Genomic DNA, 15879 nt, shown 5'->3' with positions numbered 1-15879 from the left:
TCAATTAAAAGATATGGCATATAGTTTTCATTGACATAGCTGTATTGCCGGTTGCTATGTCAAGCCCACATAGCTTATTCTAGGTTCTGGACAGGCCAATTTATCCATTCTTCTTGAGTCACATTTTAACCTTGTTAATCATATACTTATCAGCCTTGACTGTTTTTATATGTGTGTACATCTTATCCTATTCATCACGTATCTGTAACTTATTTTTGTGTGATTAAAAATATTGATTCACGCTTGCTTACACGTCCTCACTGCGCCTCATTTCACTTCGCTTTCTTCGCTTCGTCCTTGAGATTGTCTGTCCAGTTCAATGAGCGTAAAAATGATATACATCCAAAAATCCTTTCTCGTATATGACTTATTTAATTCTGTTACTCATTAATGCGATTTGAGTCGATTATTTTATACGAGGATTGATGACATTTACCTCGATAGCAATCATACAATAACAACCATTCATACGATCTAATTGGAGTCAAATTCAAGGTCACAAAATAGCGTCTTTATTCCTGAATGTTTCATTGGTGGATATGTTTGACATAATTTATTTCCTTGATGATAAAAATAGTTTTGAGGGGAAATTAATGTACCAGTGGTTGTTATATCCAACAGAATGTTAAATCTTATTTTATATGAAAATATAATCGACAGATAGGAGATGCAGACAACACTAGGCCTTTAGATCAGTTGCTTTCTAGTTCTAAAAGAAAGTATCAGCCTAAACCAGGCAACTCCACAAAATAAGATACATATTAGATAATCTGGTGATCAGGACAATGTGAACGACTTTCGCAGATATTGTAAACAAGGATAGATTAAACACGTTACAAATATTTTGAGGTTTTTTTAATCTAATGATTATTTTTATGGTCGTTAGCTCCTTTAAGAATTTAATCATCAAAGTATTTGCGCTGTTCCAGACATCTTTTTGTTCTTGCAGTATTGTTGTTACTTTCATTGTTTTAATTCCCATGCTAAATTTATGATTATTCCATTAATATTTGTCTAATTACTACCAATGTTACCATTAAGTTCACCTGACTAACAGCAATTCACATTTGCTTTTCGTTATGACTTACACTATGAATGTATTCATTTATTCAGTTTCTGTTTGCACTAGAGTATTATGTTGTGGAAAGTGCTTATGATTATGTGTGTTTTTGTAAAATTAAATTTATGAATGTTTAACATGGTACGTGAGTGTCTAAGATTCTTAAAGTAATACTCATATGATTCGCCATGACAACCTCTTCAAATCTGTTGGTGTAAATGATGTAACGAAAAGTCTTGTATTTTAATCATTAATTCTGTATAATAAACTTATGGTATACTCATGCCTCAGTGATTATATGATAAAGCAAATCATTAGAATTTTCAATACTATTCCTGCAAACAGAGACTAGATTTCACTAGAAATTTGATTCACAATTAATGTGAAACCTTAAAGACAAATCTTCCACATCTTCTATGATACTCTAAGTATGTCTGGTGGTAAAAATATGTAGTAAACAAGCAATTATTCACAACAAATTTACATGGTATTTATAATTATAATGTTCACAATATATTTACTTACATTTGTACAAAAAGAAAACCGTATTGATTTATAAAAAATAAAACACAGGTACGAGGAAAATAAACCGTCTAGATAAGAATTATGGCGGATATTTTGTTGATGGTATATGGTATATGAATAATAATAACTAAAATTCCGAAGTAGACATAAAATCATAAGTAAATGCAATAAAAATGAACAGAAGGAAATATATCAGTTTTACTAATCACAATCACAAAAAAGAAAAAAAAGAAAACCAGGATAAAAACATGGCTATCATGATAAATTACATGTGTTACAAAGAATGAAAAATAAACTTCATAACTTAATGACAGAAATATTCAATTGATTTGTAAATTGACAACAAAACTTTCAAAAAAAATGCATAAACATATATAAGTTTTTATTTTCCTGCTATCCATTTGAATCGATTACAAAGAAATGTATTACTTGATTAAATGAGTGAGTATATGATAGATCTTTATACTGTTTATAACAGATTATTACATATGAACTCTTTGTAAAAAATAATGGTTTATTGAAACAAATTAATTTTTGTGAAGATATTAATGATTCAATACTGTACTCTAAGAAAGTATTAAGAATTATTATCGTTTATATGTTAATATCCTGATTATTAGGCAAATAATGATTCAGTTTCACTAAATGTAGTTACTGTTTCGTAATATATCTGTATATATCTGTAACCTATTCGGGATATACATTTGTAATGATTTCTAATACATACATGTACTGTTTTCTTAAATGAGATTGTTAAACTGAATACTATGAATAAATTGGATATTTGTACTACTTATAGACCAAATTCAGCAGTATAAGTGAATAGTGTAGAAACCACAATAAAATTAAACAACATAGATAGTGATAATGGTAACTGTAATCAATAGTATAACTCAGCTTATTTGTTTTATACATGAAAACATTTTTCTTTAAAAAAAATTGTATCATGATATTCAAAATTAAAAGTTACATAATACAAAGATTTTTAAAAAAAATTTTTATTACTGTAATCATTTAATTGAATGTTATTTTGAAAGTTTACTCTTGTCTGTTTGTAATATATGGGTTGAATTTAATGATTCTGTGGCACTTGACTGATAATCATTATCAATAACAAAATCATCTATACTTACTAAATCTGATTCAGCTCTTAAAGATGGTTCACTAATTGTAAACTTTTCTTTTGCCTTTTCTAATTCATACCAGTAATCACATGTACACAATTCAGCATCTGAATCATATGATAATTTTAATGAATATACATTATCTTTTGTTAAATTAGTAGGTTGAAATTCTTTATTTGTATTTATAATATATTCATTGTCATCTGGATTTGTTTTTCTTGGCCTTTTCTTTTGACTTGGTCTAAATGATTTGTGATCGGATGTTTTGTGTGTAGATGACTTAAATATAGGGAATTTATTTACTTGATGTTGGTCCAGATAACTAGGCCAAACATTAGTTGAATTATTTGGAATAACAGACCCTGTGTTAGTCATCATTGTTGCATTTGCAAAGTAAGGATTCATTTTTGTTGACCATTCAGTATAAGCTTGTAGACTAGTTAACTGAGCTGGTGTTAAAGCTGGTGAAGAGAAAATTGCTTTTGGATGAATCTTATAAGAAGGATAATATTTTAAATGATTTAAAAATGATTTGTTTTGATTAAGAAACTTAAGTTGAGAACTTTTATTGTCCGAAGATTGAACTGTATCATCTGTTTCAGATTCAACGTTATTCAATGATTCTTCTAAATGTTTAATATGGATTTTGCTTGGTGTTATGTTATTGATGTGATCCTCGTTGTTATTAATACTACTTCCATTGTTATAACCGTTAGCGATTAATACAGGTGTATTATTCTCGATAGTTTGATAATCATAATTACTACGAGGTTGTTTAGTGATGCGCCTCAACTTAGAGGCATTAATATTTTGTATGTTTGAATCAAACGTATGATTTATATTATTGAATAAATCATGGTTATAAAAATTCGCATTATGTTTTGTTAATGGACACACAAATGATGAACAAAATTCTGGATCTACAAAATAATTAAAATTAGGATTATGCGTTAAAAGATGCCGTTGTTGTAGTTGTTGCCTTCGATGTTGTTCTATTAAAGCCTTTTTAACGCGGTTTCTCTTCGAATTATGTATGATTCTGTAATTACTAAATAAATTTATATTCGGTGGATTTTTTTGTTCAGGACCAAAAACTGTTCTTAAATCAATGGATGAACGACTGGCATAACCATTTTTATTGACGAACCGATTAGAATGCAATGAGTTTTGCATGCTTCTATGAAAGGAATGTCCTGATGTAACTTTAACTTCTGGTTTATTGATGTTAATTTCATGATTGTTCGGATGCTTACTTGCTTTCCTTATTTCTTTTGGTTTACTCAAGCCTTCCTGGTGTGAAAACAGGTTGGGATTACTGATTATATGCAAATTTTCAATGCTTCCAACCAACATGTTTGGATGTGGAACGGGTGTTTTATCCGTAGTTGCAGAAACATTTATTAAACCGTCAGTTTTCCATAGCGATTCTGGTTCTTCCATAGCACTACAGGAATTCTGTTGGTCAGAAGTATCTGGACTAGGACGTTGTTCAAGAGTGAATTCTTGAAATGGTTCAAGTGATTTACCATTGGATGATAAGCTTGTGATTGGTATTTTTGGCGAAACAAGCCAAGGTGTTTGTCTAACAAGAAACGGATTAGATGTTTTCGGTTTCTGATCTGATGTACATGACATTTTTTCAGAATTTAAAGACGGCATCGATGTAAGTAGTGTGTGATTAGATAATCGTTGTTGTGGTTGCTGATATTTACTTTTAAAAGTCATGTTATATCCAGTTAGCAGGTCGCTTACATCAAATTCATTTGTAGAAATACCACCTAGTCTTTGTTGTGAACTTTCTGAGAAAGTTATGTGTCCATTAGTAGATGATGATCGTAACCAAGTTATCAGTTTATAAATCAGTTGCCAGTCACTTATTTCAATCATTAATTCTTGTCTTAGATTTTCTAGATCACACACTGAGAGTACAATTCCATTAATATTTAGTTGTTTTATTTTGGATATATAAGATTGCATATGAGATGGATGAATGTCAACGATACTTGAAAATAACTCACAGACATCGTTAACTGTGTATTGATTTATTGGAACAGATGGGTATCTTTTCTGTACAAGACGCGAAAAAAATTTGAAATATAGCACATTAATTACGTCAAAATTATTATGCTTTTGATAAACATATTGAGGGTACGAATTTGAAGTTCTACCCTCTTATTAATTTCTAGGCATTGTTGGAGTTACTTTATGCTTTTCGTGCCATTTCATCAGTGTATATACATCATTATTCAACATCATGTTTGAATATGGTTGGGAAATAAAGAGCTTAATTTTATATTATCTCCAGATCAGACCCTAACGGCTCCTAGGATGAATAATAGCTAACATAGTCTCTGCAAAGCAGTTTACATTTTTTAAACGTTACCATTTATTTTAAACCATGTCAAATGTTTTTATCCCTTTACAAACGACAGAACATAGATTTCACAATATTTTCTTACAAATTTTCAAAAATGTTGACGAAACAGCATTGTAAGACAACAATCTGATAATCGAATCAATGAAATTCCTAAAACTATTGAACAATTTAAATGACACAAGACTGACTGTTAATCGGTGTATAAATAAAAACCTGGTTTAATTGGAAAAATACTATGAACTAAGGGAAAAGACAATAAATTTTCATTAACATACTTATTGGATAAAATCCGTATCACAATGAGCACACACTTCGTGTGATTTTGCTTTCATGCTGTGTCGTTTTCACTGTACAGTGATACACAAGTGCTTTCTTATCAATATTAAACAATTTGGGCTTTAAATAAAGACAATGTTACGAAACTATTCGTGAAGTGCATTTTAACTCGGAATGGTTTTTAAGTTCTCTATTTTCATTTTAATTCACTCAGAACAAAACAGCCCTATAAAATCAGGATTTCAAAATATGTACTTCACTTTATTGAATAAAAATGGTTCCGAATTAAATGAATCATTAAATCTCCGACTGATTGTGAGAGTAACAAATATCTGCCACCTTAATTAAACTAAAATACAATTTAAACGCTCACAAGACCTGGATTACAGTTATAAATAATGTTGTTTTTCCGAACATTTTGTTGATTCTCAAAGAAGCGTGTTTAATTTACACTAAACTATTAGAAGGACTGTTTCAGAACGTCTTATAATAGGGTGTCGTTTTAGATGTCCTTATCAGTCATTCAAGGACTACACATTCACTGGGCTATGGAAGATATCATATTATTTAATTTTTTAATACGATGATCAACGAGTATGTTATATTAAAGTTATTTATGCGACTTCACGATAGACATATAGAAATAAAAGTAATATTACTGTCTTCGGGATACTAACTACATAAGACTCACCTTCAACCTTAATGGACATGGTTTATTAAAGAAATTATCCCCTGTAGTGACTGTATCAGATGAACATGGCCAGTGGGCGTTTGAAGGAAGGTTTTCAGCAGATGATAGTGAACCAGTTGTTTTGCAGCTAATTTGATTTGTTTGTCCTCTTGAAGAATTCAACTGAACACTTGCATAGATGGGTACTGAATTTGTTTGTCTAACTTTATCTAAAGTGAAACTATGATTTGTAGTATCACTCTTCTCCTCAACGACTGCATCAAGAGGATTCACAAAACTATGATGTAGACCTGATGATTGGCGATCGTTCATCATTCCCAATAAAGCTTAATAACAGATATTCGAGAAAAAATATTTACAATATATTTTAAGTAAAAAACGATCTTACTTAAAAGTTGTCAGTAGTATAACACATTTTAATATTATTTAGCGAGAATCTCACTAAATTACTGTTCATTTTGTGTTGCACCAGACAAGTCTCAATATTACACTTCATTTCAAAAAACTTTCTTCAAAATATATAGGTTGATTCGCACAGTAATGAGATGTATTTAGTTACAGTCTTCCTTGTAAAACTGAGTTTCATAATACACATTACCATTGACTAAACTACGTACAAAATAAAACCATGATTCTAAATATTGTCTCCCGAAATTGTTAAGTTATTTTTCTGACATTTTTGGTCTAGAGCTAAATGTTTGGTGCCTCATTAATGGTAAGTTGTGTTTATTGGTATAAATTTTGAAGTACTGAAATAAAAATACCCAGGCAGGATCCTACTTATTAGTAAATATAATTTAATATTGGAAGTAAATAAAAAATCTTGGTGTTATCAGAATGGGGGTTTGTGGAGATCGTAATAATTTAATTTGGAAGCCGTGATCAGTAGAGTTCAACCATGTCTGTTTTGAGGCAGTTACTTACTGAAGATAGTGATGGACGGTCGCTTAATATTGTGGATTGGTTGAAGTTAGACATTAACACCGTTGGATGATGGCTCAGTAGTCTAGAATCTAAGCGTTTATGCACGATACCGAAGGCCCTGGGTTCGAGTCTTATGTGCAGGAAGGGTGGATGCACACTGCTGATTATTATCATACTGAGACGAGACGGTCATTTAGTGCTTCTAGGTCTTCAATGATGGTGTCGCTTAAATTAACCCCCCAATCCAACTATTAAATCGTGGTGTAACATTCCATCTTCCTTACTTTATCATTGATGTGGGGAGTCGGAATAATTAACAAATTATAGTTCGCATAACTGCCCTTCATCAAGTTACACAGAGATAGAACGTGAAGCGTATGCACACAAAGCCTTGATGATCTGTAATTGCTGGTGACAAGTAAGTTGTGTTATTCCTATGAAAGATACCATTTTTTATGATATTTCACTAATGAATTCATTACAATAAGCTAAAAATTAGTTTTATGAATAAATTAAGGAAAAAAATTAACTTTAATAAAGTTGTTGAGTTCTCCTTTAGATAATCACGTTTCGGCGAGTGGATTACTAAATTAAAATGATTGTACAAATTTAAGTGGTAGATATCTTATGACTTCGTTAATCCATGACGCTACTGTCACAGTTATACAGTAAATGTGAATGAAAGAAGCGGTGTCTACCACTCTGTCAGTATTGTCGTCTTCAGTCACTGCCTTTGTTAAAGTGTTTGTGTATTACACAAGTTCGCCAGTATGTTTCATGCTCGTCGCTAAATACTTCCTTTTATCCTCGGTAAAATGAAAAAAGGAACTAGTGTACGAAATGAAAAGGATATGTGTCCAATTACTGTTTCTTGGCATATGACTACTTACTGAAAGGGATCACACAAACCCTTCAACTCTCATTCTCAAAATAAAAGTCCTTACTAGTTTTGCGCTAATTTTATTCGATTTGTTAAAAAATATTAGGTTGTAACATGTAGAAGCACTGAAGGCTATGTTAGCTTTGAATTCACCTACTGCTTCTTGCTTTATTTTTTTAGTACTGTTGTTATTATCGGATTTATAATCGTCTAATCTCTATGTCGCCTTATTGTCGTGTACAACCTAATACTTGGTGCCGTTTCATATTACATATGTTGTAAATAGAGACTGAAGACTGTTTTATATTAAAAAAAATCGTTCTTAAATTAATTGGGTTTGTAACTTAGTTATAAATAATATTTCTCAATAAAGATTATACAGATTAGTGAGGTGAAACATTAAATCAGTCAAACTGATTATAAGGTTCGTCCATATTCTCTGTTAAATGTATTTAAAAATTTCACTTATTTCCCCTCTTTTAAGATGATTTTAAGTAACAAACGTCATTCTTCCCTGATTTGTAATACTGTGAAACTTGAAAAACTTGACTTTTTATTACGTCTAAACAATTACCAGTTACTAATAGTATACGAAGTTTGTACAGGTTAGTCATCTTAAAGATAAGTCACAAAATAATCTGATTTCCGTTAAACATTTATATCATTTTGATTCGGCTAAACATAACTATGTCAGCAAATAATCCGTCAAGAAGTCAAGATAAAGAACAACAATCCTTGCATCTAGTTGTTTGCGTCTAAATAGATAAGCTGACATTCAGTGGGATATTACCAATCTCATATCATTTGATGATATGATATAAGTGCAACATATAAGTAGCAAGTAAGGGATATATCCAAGTACAAACCATTTGTATTTTATGGTTCCTATTATATTCATAATAAAAAAAAACTTATAAAATTATCTACCAGAATTCGAAATTGTACTTAGGAGGTTAACCTTTATTTCCATAAGGAATTTATATATTCAAAAACTATTACACAGACCACAAATATCGATTGTTTTCAAATGAAAATAGTTTAATTTTAAGTTGTATTCTTAAAAATTTAAATAAGATGTCACTTTTAATATGTACATCTTATTAAGAAGAATGATTATCCGCTCTTAAATCGTTTGGATTCATTCTAAATTTATTCAAGCTATCAAAATAGGTTCTATAAATCTATACTCTAATAAATAGTCAAAAAGTAATTTTGTATTCAATCACCTAAGAATTAATTCCAAAACATTCTCATCTTATTTGACTTTCACTGGTTGAAAGCATGAGTCAATCGAAGCTAGACCACTGTGGAAAACCTGGAAGCACTGGACGGCCGTTTCGTCCTGGTATTGTTAAGCGCCTGGCGCGAGACTGATAGGTCCTGGGCTCGAATCCCGCGGGAAGCGGGATCGTGGGTGCGCACTGCTGAGGAGTCCCATACTAGAACGAAACGGCCGTCCAGTGCTTCCAGGTTTTCCATGGTTGTCTAGTTTCAATTGACTCATGCTTTCAACCAGTGAAATTTCTAAAATCTCCACAAAACCAATTCTGATCATTTGACTTTAATGCATTTATTTCAATTTCAATAAGAAAAATTACCTTGAATTGAATAACGGATAAATGGATTATGTATTAGGCTACATGCAATAAGTTGTTTTAACGAATTCACCGGAATTTGAGTAGATGATTTCGAATAAAGAAATTTATTAAGTCTTTCTAAATCTCGATCTTCTGTTGCTAAAGCTTCCAGTATTTCAATTGATTCACCAACTCTTTTTTTAACCTGTAATAAGAGAATAATTATAAGTATAAAATAACAGTATAAATAATATTCAAAGAAGAATTGTTGATTGGATGAAGAAAAAAACATGGTAGGTGTTTGGATTCTTCTTTCAGGAATTAGTGAACCATTTTTCCACTTAAGAACCATCAACAAATGGCTATTGTTTGCTGTATGAAAATTGGCTTATTTAAGTAAATAAAAATCCATTCACAATACAAAGACCTTGAAATATGCTTTTGTAAATATTTATCGGTTTCTATTGTGACTGAAAAGAATACAATGTGATAGAAACATAGTACAAAAATATCTAGATATATATGCCCCTTTTAGTCATTTTAGAGATTAAAATAGCATGATAAGCACTTTAAAAAGTTCTGTTAAACATGAAAATATTTTTTGCAAATAGACAACAATTTTAGCTACCTAATATGCATTGGTTATATTACAAGTAGCGGAACACTTTCAAACAAGAACAGTTTTCCGGAATGTTTTGGGATCACTTCCTTTTTAAAAGAGAAAATTTATGTTTATCTTTATATTTTGATATCGTAAAAAATAATTTGTCATTTTTTTGTGGCTATAAGTACAAAGCTTTGAAATGATAATTTCAGATAAATTAATCGTTATTTAGATTAGTCGTGATGATAAAACAACAATACACTTTATGATTAACATTAAGGATCTCATTTAGACAACCATTGAATACCAGTAAGGATTGCGCAGATGTTTCGTCCTAACTTAGGACTTTTCAGTAGTGCACATACACTGGGTGGGGGGAGATTCGTAACTTTCAGAGCTCGTAGAGAACGCTTAATCCGTAATATTTCGCATATTGGTAAATTGTGCTTTGTCTAAGAGAAAGAAGTTCCTAACTAACCATCCAACGTGGACCACTTCTCGTGACAAACGTAATTAATCTATTCAAATACTACACTACTGACAAAAATGGGAATTATCTTTACTCATTCACATTACAAATATCATATTTTTTATATCTATTCAGATGGACATTAATACAAATATATATTGTCCCACCTTTGACACAAATGATGTAACAACATAAACAAACTTGTTCTGATCACAACAAATATCTTAATATATTTCATTATAATATTTAAACTTGAGTCAATTCAATCTAGTTATTCGTTCCTAGTGAAAGACACAAACACCAAATCATAAAATCCCAAATATTTTATGTTCTACTCAATAGAATATAATAAATATATCATGATTTCGTTATTGCAATGCATTAGTGTTTTTTCTTTTACTGACTTTTTTCATGCCCTTCTTCCATGACTTATTTATTCATAACTATTCTGTAAGTTAATGGGTAACAACATAAATATCCTGATAGTAACTAAGATAGTAACTATCCTCATAGTAACCAATTCCAACATAAAGAAGAAAAAAACAAGTCTAGTTAAACCTTTAAGCAACTGAATAATTTTTCACATAATGAATCAAGAATTTAAAATAGTTATTTACAATATTATTGATTTCTTTAAAAAAATATTTAATTATTACTTTACCATAAAATAAATGAGTTATTAAGTTTTCTTAATTGATTTCAGGTACGATTAACTTCTTTTTTCCTTTTGTTGTTGTTGTTGTTGTTTTCAACAAACATTCATCATACTCGTATAATTACTTTTGCATATAGCATTCTTCTTCAGTTGATAATCAAATTGTTATGAACTTTATCAAACTGGACTAACCTTTTTTATCTTAAGTTTTATCAAGTTTACAGAGTATAGTTAATCGAACTACAATAACATTTGTTACATTTTTTTTTTTTGACCTAATTTCATATCATAACATAATGATTCATAAATTAATGTGATATAAAGAAATATGAAGGAATTAATTAATCAAGAAGAAAGAGCAGAACTTTTTTGAATGAAAGGAATCTATTTAGAATAGAATAGAATTTAAGTAACATGAAGGAGAAGAAGAAGAAGAAAACTTCGTTATTTCGTGTCAATGTGAATATTATCGAAATATTATTATCTTAATGATAATAATTTTCATTCAGATATTTTATACAAGTTGTTGATTTAATTCATTTAGAATTAGTATGAAATTAATGGAAGCAATTAGTATAATAAATTCACATGGCATTGTTTACTTGGATTTTCCCATTAATTTTTAATACTTTAATTGATCAGTCTGTTATTAGCATATGTGAATACTATGCATATTGCCTCGATATTGTTTTAATTCACAAGCATTATAAGCAAAGATGGATAACGCAATGACGTTTGAAGTGGAAGTTAATGGGTTCGAGTCCCAAAGTGAACGTCAACTCTGAAATGCAGGTACATCCAGCTGACGAATCTCAAATAGGACGATTCGACTGCTAGCCATTATCCATCTTTGCTTATAATTAACACAATAGTCCAAAAAAGTGATAATTTCAAAAAAATTAGAATATTTTTTTATGTCAATATTATTGTTACTTGAAATTAAGAATATTTCAAATAAATCATTATTTATCTTTTACTTAACAGATTAAGTACGAAATTACATGTCTATAAAATATTATTTCATTTATAAAAAAACTAGACAAACATTTATTCTATTTAACAGTCAATAACAATCATCAGGTGCCCACTAGCGACTGGCTTCAAGAGGTATTTTCTGGAGTTTTGATAAGAAGCCGTGACCAGTGAAGTTCAACTATGTGTGTTGTGAGACAGTGACTCACTGAAAATAATGATGGATGTGTCACTCAGTTTCGTGGATTAGTTGAATTTAGATATCAATACCGGTGAAAGTGGGCTCATTGGTCTAGAGATTAATCGTTCGTGTGCTAGATCGAAGATCCTCGCTTCGAATCCCACCAGTTGGATCGTGGATGCACACTGCTAAGGAGTTTGATATTAGGACAAAATGCCCGTCCAATGCTTCTTGGTTTTCCATGGTTGTCTACCTTTAGTTGATTCATGAATTCAACTATTAAATTACTACAATCTCCATAAAACCCCTTTCTAGTTTATATTGTTGGTTATTATAGTGAAATTCATCAACTTAGTTCCATCAAATCTCTAAGCCTTCTAGAACTCGAAGTTATTTGTTGATTACATTAACGTTTGATTGAATTATTCAAATGCTTCTTTGATTTATACTACTACAGTAACAGAAGTCATATTTTTGGGTCAATTTTATTCATGTGAAAATATAACTTATCTAAGTTAATGGTAAATTTTGTTAAGAACTACACTGTTAATCAACACAAATCAAGTGTATTGAATAATAGATCATTGTGTAGTCATCTTTAAATGATGAATTGCATATGTGATATTCATTCAAACTGCAATATAGCAAAAAGTGTCAGTTATTTCTATTTCAATCCTGCTATGATATGTGATTATTTATGATTAAACCATAATAAATTCAATCAATGAAATGGAATTGAATCAACTGCATTCTGACAATTATTGATTAACAGGTAAACAGAAGAGAAAACCATAATTTGTTGTTGTTTTAGATTTGTTTAAAAGCAAGGTATCGTAGAGATTGTTTAGTTCAGTTAAGTTTTATATTACTTTAGATGTTTGGGAATATTTTATCATTGTATACGTGAATAAATATTTAGTTTTCTGTTTACAAATATTGTGACATTCAAATGAATAATACTTGATCATCCTTCATAGTTTTTTCTGATTCTCAATTCTTTTATGTTTCCTTTCCTGTTTTCTCCATTTCAATATTCTCAACATTCTTCTGATAGGCGTTCCACTTCCGACTGTTGTTACATACTACTTACATTTGTCAACATAAGTAGCATACACCACCTAGCGAATAGTCAGATTATATCCATTATCTAAGAGCACAGAGCATCACTGAATTAAGGTAAGAATAATGTGTACATATATGCTATCAGATATCACAATTCGATACATTTCACACCAGAACCACTTAAATTTACGCGATAAGTAACTTTACCATGATCGGATAATTGCTTGATGCGATTTATTTTTGTGACTTTATTTAGATAATTTATAGTTCAGACCCAAAAGTGGAACAAAACGTTGAGGTCATTTAATTCCGGTAGCTGAGAATTTTACTATTATGATATTTTTCTATGTGTATATGTGGTCTACAATACCCAGTACATAGATTGCAAATTTACTATGTTCCAGTCGATTATGTACCCTTACTCCTTAACAAAACAGAGAATCGTTTGTTACAAATGATTTTTGTGATCAGATTAATAAATTTTTATAATTTAAGTAAATGTATATTATGAAATCAAATTCAGTCTACCGAAACCTGTTTTATTTCACTCACTCACATAAACTGAGGCTTTTACATTGATTTAATTAGAATGTACATTTCGATAGTAAATAGGTAAATTTACTATGCATTAAAAGAATAACCATTCAGAATATTCTTAATACTCGTGATTTCATCCTTTATCATGTTTCAATAATTCATTGTTACATTAGTAATTAGAAACTGTAATAACTTTAATTAGGTCCCAATTACAGTTCACTATGTTAGTTATTAGCAAATAGTGAGTATAGTCGAATTCTCATCCAGATATACATTTAAATCTGTATATCATCACTAATTTTGGTCAGTTTTAATTAAAGTGCAATGTTTCTAGCATGGATTTAAAAAAATTAAATATATACATCAAACATATTAGAAATAAATACCATGAAAATACCTCGAGAAAAGCCTCCATTAGGTTAATTTTGACTTCAAGATTTTGTTCTTTGTTGGAATTTATTGAATTTGAAGCATTCAAATCCTCTAGATAGATTATTAACCAAGTTGTATGATATGGCCAATGATGAATAAGCGTTATCCATAAGACTACTAGTCCAATTTCAATATTCATATTGTACAGTTTCAATAGACGATCTGAAGTACATTTATTTTGAAAGAAAGTAATAAGATTTTAAAATTCATAGTTATGATTCGAATTTTTAATAGGCATATAGAGGAGACCATTATGGTGATTTTCGTAAATATTTGACAAAGTGCTGAATGTTTATTTTGAGATTGAATAAAACTATTCACCTTTCTAAATAAATTACCAACAAGGCACCAAGGAAGCTTTACTCTCCTGAGGATACAATCCGACCAGAATAGTTGTATGCTAAAAACACTATTGAAAGCTTTTCAAGTGTAAATTTCCGACCACCCTAATTAAAGTCGTTCCTCTTACATATACCATGTAAATGACGTGATGTGATACTTTTGAGATATACAAAAAACATGAGTTTATCTAAATTTAAAGACAGTTAATCGAAATGATTAACAAGACAAAACTAAAGACCCGTAAAAGTGCTTGTATTTAAGAATGAAATCATTCCACTCAGAGTATGACATAACTGTCTTATTTCTTTAAAAGAAATTGTATTTCCCAGTAAACTATTCTTAATTTATTTTAACATACAAAATAAGATTCATAAAGCAATCAGATTGTTTTGTATTTGAATATAATAATGTACTAAAAGAGAGCAAGAACAAAGATTGGTGCAGCAATCTTTGTTCTTGCTCTCTTTATGATAATAAAGGGAACTATGTGTATGAAATGTACTAGAACATTAATGTTGGCATATTCTCTATGAATTGTACATTCAAAATGGCACAATTCTTTGGAATCTTATTAAAACAAAAGTACTATTATTTTCTACTTAATGAAAATGTATCATAATAAATTTATCATTATGTTTTCTTGTTATTTTAAATAATGAAAACAGTTACGTAGAAACTTGTTACATTCAAATATGTACTTATTTTGTAATACAACAGTTGATAAGTGTATTGCATAAGACATTGTTATTTTTATATTCATATAAATCTAATAATTATAAATAATAAATATATAAATATGAAAACTCGTAAAATAAGTATGTTTTTGTGTGTGTGTGTGGGGGGGGAAGAACTTTTTTTTCTGTTCTTTTTTTCAAACTTCAACAACGTTACAATTTGTGATAACATTTTAGTTATTTTCGGAACTAAGAGAAAACGTTTCTTTTTTTTCAATAATACTAATGATGTGACTTGTACAATGTTTTTTTGGCATTCCAATATTTTTCATTGTTTTTTGTTTTGATGAATATAAATAAATATTTAGCAACTATTTCTGTGAACAATTCATAACAATTTACAAGTATCATTACCAAGTTTTGACTTGATAATTTCGAATTAATTGAGCTTTGCGTAGATTGTTATGAACAAAAATAATATATTTTTAATATCTTAATGAGGGGAAAAATTAGATTT

The 15879-nt window shown here is 29.7% G+C and overlaps 1 protein-coding gene across 2 annotated transcripts in view; it reads right to left on the bottom strand.

Moving 5' to 3' along the window:
* Positions 1 to 1140: 1140 nt before the first annotated feature.
* The window catches only part of MS3_00007847 (uncharacterized protein), a gene marked incomplete at its 5' end in the record, with an annotated part of 89776 nt that continues 75037 nt past the window's right edge, over positions 1141 to 15879 (bottom strand). For both annotated transcript variants that reach the window (XM_051216192.1, XM_035732945.2), the window contains 4 exons: positions 1141 to 4776; positions 6054 to 6379; positions 9456 to 9639; positions 14312 to 14508. In XM_051216192.1, coding sequence (XP_051066759.1) covers positions 2611 to 4776; positions 6054 to 6379; positions 9456 to 9639; positions 14312 to 14508 — 2873 coding nt within the window. In that variant the 3' untranslated portion in view covers positions 1141 to 2610. The remainder of the gene's footprint in view (positions 4777 to 6053; positions 6380 to 9455; positions 9640 to 14311; positions 14509 to 15879) is intronic.

This window comes from Schistosoma haematobium, chromosome 4 (assembly GCF_000699445.3).
Source record: "Schistosoma haematobium chromosome 4, whole genome shotgun sequence".
Taxonomy (NCBI): Eukaryota; Metazoa; Platyhelminthes; class Trematoda; order Strigeidida; family Schistosomatidae; genus Schistosoma; species Schistosoma haematobium.
The sequence above is the reverse complement of the archived record's forward strand: the minus strand, read 5'-3'. Positions and strand labels throughout refer to the sequence as shown.